Raw genomic sequence first — 7,102 nt, forward strand, 5'->3', positions numbered from 1 at the left:
CTGGGTTTTTTTTTTTTTTAATCATCCTTCACAGAAGAGATATTCCAACTTTCTCTGAGCTAGTTATGTTACTTTTACAAAATAAACAAGGGAGACCTGCATTACTAGTATGCATTGTTGTAGGAAAACAATAGGCATCAAAACTTAGCAATGGCCTTCAAAAATATACTTGGCGATGGTATAAATGAGAGACCATTATGTGCTCCATATCTTATATACATCATTTTAATCTTTACTCTAACCATGCAAAGTTAATACTATTATCCTCATTCTCAAATAAGGCAACTGCAGCCCAAAACATTCAAGAAGCTTCCTGAAGTCAAGTTTCCAGTGCTGTGGTCATGGTGGACTGTGGCTCCAGGTCAGCCTGACTCTGGTGTCTGCTGAAGAAGACAACATCTCCATCTTTCTGTCTAAATACCACACACTCCTCATATGTTTCATTTGGTTTCAGGCAGTTTTGCATTTGAGTCACATGTGGCTAATCTATAGTTGTAAAATGATACTACAGATTACTGTTGCCTAAAAACAACAAGCAGCCCCTTTGATTCTAAATTTTTAGACTCAAATCACTGAGCCAGGTTTTAGAAGTTAATAAAGAGTAGATCAAGAATATGTGATGTATTGAAGGTGTCAGCGAGCTGTGCCATCAGTGAGTGCCCCTGTATCCCAGAGAAATGGGAGAAGAGAACATGAGTTACTTAATTATGTGTTGGGAGCAGGTGAGCTTTTGAGCTACTTAAAAGTTACCTGATGCTTTATGTGTGGGATGCCACCTGTGTGGTTCTGGTTTTTTTTTAATTTTTAATTTTAATTTTAATTTTTTGAATTGGAGTCTCACTCTGTTACCCAGACAGGAGTGCTGGCCATCGCAGCCTCGACCTGCTGGGCTCCAGTGATCCTTCCACCTCAGCCTTCCAAGGAGCCAGAACTACAGGCATGCACTACCGTGCCTGGCTAATTTTTTATTTATTGTAGAGACAAAGTGTCGCCAAGTTGCCCAGGTGGGTTTCGAACCCACAGGCTCAGGCAATCCACTCACCTTGGCCTCGCAAAGTGCTGGGATTACAGGCTGAGCCACCGAGCCCAGCCGGTTCTGTTTTTAAATGATGGGTAGTAGTGTCTGTATACATAAATGCAAATAAATTAATATTTCTATTTTTTGTGAGATGATAAATTTGTGTACTTGTGTGATTAGAGGAAAGAATGAGGTTTTGGGGAAGGTGGCTTTGAAAGAGATTTTATATTCAGTGTTCTCAGTATAAACCTCTTTCTTTTAAACATCAGTAGGTAGATGGATTCATGAATGAATGGATGGATAGATGGATGACAGGATAGATAGATAGATAGATAGATAGATAGATAGATAGATAGATAGATGATAGATAGACAGACAAAGGAGGGACCCCGAGAAACTTAGAATAAACTTAGTTCACATTTTGCCTCAGCATAGCCATTTTTGCTTACATTGACACACTTTGAATCTAGCACAGGTTAGACACAGATAGATAAATTTCCAATAGGCAGGTTTTAGGAAGCGACTTGCCATTTTACTGCAAGTCAAGTGGCAGCCTACCCCACTCCCTTGGCAAATCTCCAGCAGATGCAAGACAAGGACAGCCCAACCTTTCAATTCATGGTTTAGCATAATAATTTCTAAGAAACTTTTTAAGGTTCTTTGTTGAAGGCAGAAGGTCAAAGATCACCCCTTAGCTGACTGAAGCCACAGAAATGATAATAAAACCACATTTCTGCTAAGGAGATTGTGGACTGGAAACATCTGATGGGTCTCTTACAGGAAAAAAGCCCTCTCTCTGTCTCCTTCCCTTTAGTCCACCACCATGACAGCAATCACATGACTAACCCACCCATCTGCCTGCTGTCCGTCACCTGACGTCAGTACCTGCACAGTACCTACCCCTTCATGATGATGTGGAGCAGACTACTACCCAATCACCTTAAAAACCTTCCCCCATCAAAGGGGGAAGGATTAAAAGGACTCAACCATAAGCAACCAGCCTCCATTGCCTTACTAAGCTGTGGTGTGACCATGTGCTCTTTGAGCTATGACCAGGCCATGCTTTCCTAGGTTCTGGCTCCCTCTCCTTCCTTGGAAAGGTGATTCTTTTTCTCTCTCTCTCTCTCTCTTTCTAATTTAGTTTTTAAATAAACTATATTTTCTAATTTAACTTCTGTGTAATTCTTTGCATCTTTCATGCAGCATCAGATGACCCACCAAATACCTACACCCCTCAGTGGGCCTGACCTAACATTCTGGAGGCCCCACTGGGAGTGAATCTTAACATTTTGGGGGGTCCCACCAAGATCTCACAGATAAATATGGAAGAGTGATACATGGAAGGCCAGCAGATTATTTTAGGGTAGTGAGATTTTTACACACACACACACACACACACACACACACATACACGTGTATGTATGTGTGTATATATATATATATATTTTAATCCATGTTCATCTGTCTTTTCTAAATATTTCTATAATTAATGTGAGTGTGAAGCAAGAAGTGGCCTTAAGTAATCCTGGAGCAATAGACAGAGGCCAAGCCATGGACTATGTGTTAGCTGTTTCTGTTCCTCATTCTTATGTTTTCATTTCTCCCCTTTCTGGGCACATGGAGGGTTATACCTTATTGAAGCTAGGTACTGCCACATGATTTTCTCTTTAAATGTACTGTGAGCAGAGGGATATCTGTCACTGTCAAGGGGAAGCTATTGAGATCTGCTGCCTGCGCATTCCCGTCCACATGCTGTGGAGGCTGGTGATGTTATAGGTAGTGAAGGCTTTGTCCACTTGGGCCCTGGCTAACCATGATAGATTGGGTCTACTGACCAGGGGTGGTTATGAAGTGTGAGCAAGTTATAATCATGGGTCAAACATGGAGATTTGGGGGCAGTTTCTTACCAAAGCACATCCTAATTGATACAGAGGATTTTGTGAGCCTTGCTGAGGAATTTGGACCACATCTTGTTGGCCATTGTGAAATACAAAAGAACTTTGTTTTCTTTTGTTTTCCCAATCCAGAGAGCAAGCTCTGGTCAAACAAGGGCTGAATTTTTCCTGTTCTAGATCACATGTCCTAGTTCTAACACTTCTTCATAAAAGTCATGATTTCCTTGGTGGTAATAGAACAGTTCTCTATCTTGAATAAAGTATAGGATTATGCAAAAGTATATACAAAAGAAAATGAATGCTGTCCCCCTCCATGTTGAGAACACCTTAATGACTGTGATCTCATAAATTATGTTTTGCAGATGTTGATATTTGCGTTTTGCCAAGGTTTTTCACATATATATGTAATATGTTAGCATTGGGGGAAGCTGGGTGATGGGTATGTGGGTGCCCTTTGTACCATTTCACTGCTTCTTGTGGATCTATAATTAGTACCAAGTAAAAGTCAACAACAATAAATTCATGGATTAAACTGAGAAAATGAATTGTGGTCAGTCGCAGAATCACGGCTAAACTTGGCAGGAAATCTCACATTGCCAAATCGAGGCTCTTGTCCTCACCTACCAATCAGCAGTTCACCCCTCAAATATGGGCCCTATTTGCAATCTGTCAGTCACTACATTCCTATTTAGAGCATTTCCCACTACAAACATTTCTATAAAGCTGCCAAGTTTAGTAGACAATCGGAAGTGTAAACCCCATCAACACACATATAAACACATGCACACACCCTAATTCTAAAGGCTACATTCTTTCTCCCCTGGACTGAACACATTGCATACACTTTCTCTGCATTTCTCAGGGTTGGTAGCAGAAACGGGAAACCCGATACCCTGGGCAGGAGAGTTACCTGAATAATAGTGTGTGGATTTGAATCACTATCCCCAGGAGCCTAGTAACCCGCAGCTTGTGGATTAGTCTGTTGAACTACTTGATGGCTTGTGACCCCTTGTTCCCTTAGAAATATATGTTCTGATTTTGTTCTTATTGGTAGTGGCAGTTCTGTGTTTATTTTGAAGTGAAGAGAGAGAACTGAAAAAAAATTGACCAATCGTAATTTACAAATACAGAAGAATGTATGGGCCGCTTGGTCTGCTATCCTTTTTGTTGAAATACTGCTTTGGGGCCACCATCTGGGAATGTTCTCCTTGTTTTATGGAGAAAATATGTACACGCATTTTTATAATACTTAGCCCTCATGACCCTCAGGGTTTCCACTGGGGGCTTGGCTGAAGGAACAATCTCTTTACCATCCCCTCTGCAACAAAATGAATATCTCATTTTCTTCTTGTGATACATTCACATTTCAGTAAGAATCTATGTATGGCAGTGAGTGTCATGTTCAAGTGAAGGGAGATGAGGACCAGAGGACATAGGATGAGGGTAAAAAGCACTTTATTTGCTAACTCTGAAAGGCAAATTAAGTAGTTAAGTGTTTATGAGTTCTGAGAATCTCTATGGGGAGTTGATATCTTGGACACTTCGGAGAGATTTTTTTAAACAATCAGATAAATATCAGTTACTCAGAAAGAGAACATAACAGGGTTCTGTTCCTCATCTGGAGGGTCCATACCTTCTACACAGGGTGTGACCTCACTCAAGTGCCTTTGCTCCTCTTGATGAATTTCCTTCTTTATAGGATGAGAGGCATGGCCTCATCTTTCAGTGGACCCTCCAACTCTATTATTCCCTGATCTTTGGAAACAAACAAAATCCATGTATTGGCATATTTCCTTTTTCTGGATTGGGTTAATTCTTCTCCTCCTCCTTCTCAGTTCTGCACATTTGAGCATCTGGCACTATTACGCAAGACCAGGAATTTAAATCTATGCTAGTCAATCTTGCATTTGCCACTAATACACTGTTGGGGTTTGGAGCAATTATTTAACCACCTTTACTTAAAATTGGACTTTGTTAGCAGACATGACCTGGGTATTCTAGGTTCTAACAGTCAGTGATCTGCTCTGATGTTGTCATCAAGGAGCACCCTGGGGCATCATTGACATCAATATATCCACCATGCTGTACTTTAGCTCGTATAAATTACCATGTATTGCTGAGTGGCATCAGGGCAAGAATTAAGCCCAACAGACATCTCCTCTCCTAGTTAAATTTATTAAATACCATCTCTCCTCTAGATGTTGGGTGCAACACGTCTTCTCATGACCCTGTGCGTAGATCATTAAGCTTCATCTTTTAAAAATGGGGAAACTGAGGCTCAGAAGTATTCAGTGGTCCAAAGTAAATGTATTTTCCAGCAACCACGGCATGATATTTATTGTTCAAGGCTTAGGACTTTGGTTAGAGCCCAAGACTCAGGTGGCCAAAAGAAACCAGCTGCAGATACACTGATCATAGCACAGTCCTGTCCATTCCTGAATAAGACATGAAGGGTGGGGCACATTCTCAGCAGTGCCATTTGCATCCCCATTCACAGCATTAGAGGTATCATGTTATTCTCCTTAATCTTACTTAAGCATCACAGTCTAGACTAGAATTCCCAAGTCAACTGTTTGTTTTATGGGACTCTTCTAACCTGAACAGGCAGGTTCACCCAGTGTTCTTGGCTTAATGTTCTTTGGAGGAGCTAGGTCTAAGAAGTGAGAGTATTTAATCCCACATGCTGAAGTCCATCCAGACTGAAAAGTTGGGAGTGCCCCACAAACACAAGGCAAGTGAGGTGACTGTTGCCACGCAGAACACAGCAAGTGGAACATGATTGCTTCAGAACCTGACTTTTTCACTTCTTCTGATTTCTTGCCGAGAGGGACCTCGGACTTTGGCATTGAACTGACTTGGGGTCAGTTCTTGCTCCCAGCTTCTCAAGTCTGTGGTCTCTTAAGATGCCACATTGTGAGATGGGGAAAACAGTGCTTGCCTTTCAGTTGTTGTGAGCATTAAGTGAGATGGTGTGTGTCAATGCCCAGGCCATGATAGGCTCTGATTACACAGTAGCCATCACATTATTATCATCATCGTTATCACCATCATTATCCTGATGTACCCCACCTGTCTAATAGAGTTTTCTGAGTTGCTAAGTCAGGGTTCTTTTGGGGGGATCTAGGTCTATCAGAGTCCATCAGTATAAATGAGTCTTGCCTGCTTTTGTACTTTCTATAAATGAGTTGTGTTTGATTTTTGATGCAGGTTTAGTGGAAACGTTTCAGAACTTGGTTGGCAGTTTTTGAGATTAAAATGTTGCCCACTGCATCTTTGCATGAGCCAGGCTTTGTCCTGGCATTCCTTTCTCCTTCCAGCTTTTTAGGACACAGACTGAGAAGAGATAATGTTAGCCTGAAGACCCTTTGGAGCCTCTTCTGTGCGCTGTGTGAAACACAACACAACCCCCAGCCTGTAGGCTTAGCAGAATCCCAGCTTCACATCCTCCCCGAACTTGGCAGTAAAAGCCTGTTCTTCCCTTCATTCCAATGATTTATATTCTCTCTGGGCGTCTAATATTAAACAGGGGAATTCCGACATGTTCCATAACACATTTACTGTAACTTGATACCATGAACTAAACTTGCTATTATTTATCATTTCTTTTTATTTTCTCTCATTCCAGCATAAAGCCAAGGTAGAAGCAGTGACCCTGGATCTCGCTCTGCTCCGTAGCGTGCAGCATTTTGCTGAAGCGTTCAAGGCCAAGAATGTGTGAGTGTTCCAGTGGAGGGTTATAGATCATAATTTCTTGCTATTGTAATGTCTTTATCAGATGAACACAATTGGGAGAACACAAAGCAGTTGTGTTGTCTTGGCGTCCAAACAGGAGGCTCATTTATATTGGCCCTATTAAGGTGAACCATATTTTCTTGACTCTAAGTCACCCTCATTATGAGACGTGTCATCAATCTAATAACAGCTTCCCAGATAAAAAAAAAAAGAAAAAAGAAAAGACACTATTAAAACACTAGTAAAAGTGACTAATAAAAGTCAAGCAATTGTAACATGCCTCCTGATTAGAGATATTTTTGCAATGCTTTCTTTATCAAGGAAAAATATATTTTAATTGCATTCAAAAACAAGTAAACTCAGTTATCTAATACTATAAAGGATGCTGAAATCCAGGCATGAGAAAGATCTACTGTTTCCAAAGCATTCCATAATTTGATGTTGGTGCATGAATATG

The 7,102-nt window shown here is 40.9% G+C and overlaps 1 protein-coding gene across 1 annotated transcript in view; it reads left to right on the forward strand.

Annotated features, from left to right (window-relative positions):
* WWOX (WW domain containing oxidoreductase) overlaps positions 1 to 6,631 on the forward strand; it is a 286,915-nt gene extending 280,284 nt beyond the window's left edge. Inside the window, exon 6 of the mRNA XM_021714218.1 lies at positions 6,539 to 6,631. Coding sequence (XP_021569893.1) covers positions 6,539 to 6,631 — 93 coding nt within the window. The remainder of the gene's footprint in view (positions 1 to 6,538) is intronic.
* Positions 6,632 to 7,102: the final 471 nt, after the last annotated feature.

Source organism: Carlito syrichta, unplaced genomic scaffold (genome assembly GCF_000164805.1).
Source record: "Carlito syrichta isolate Samal-C Ts95f unplaced genomic scaffold, Tarsius_syrichta-2.0.1 Scaffold305386, whole genome shotgun sequence".
NCBI lineage: Eukaryota > Metazoa > Chordata > Mammalia > Primates > Tarsiidae > Carlito > Carlito syrichta.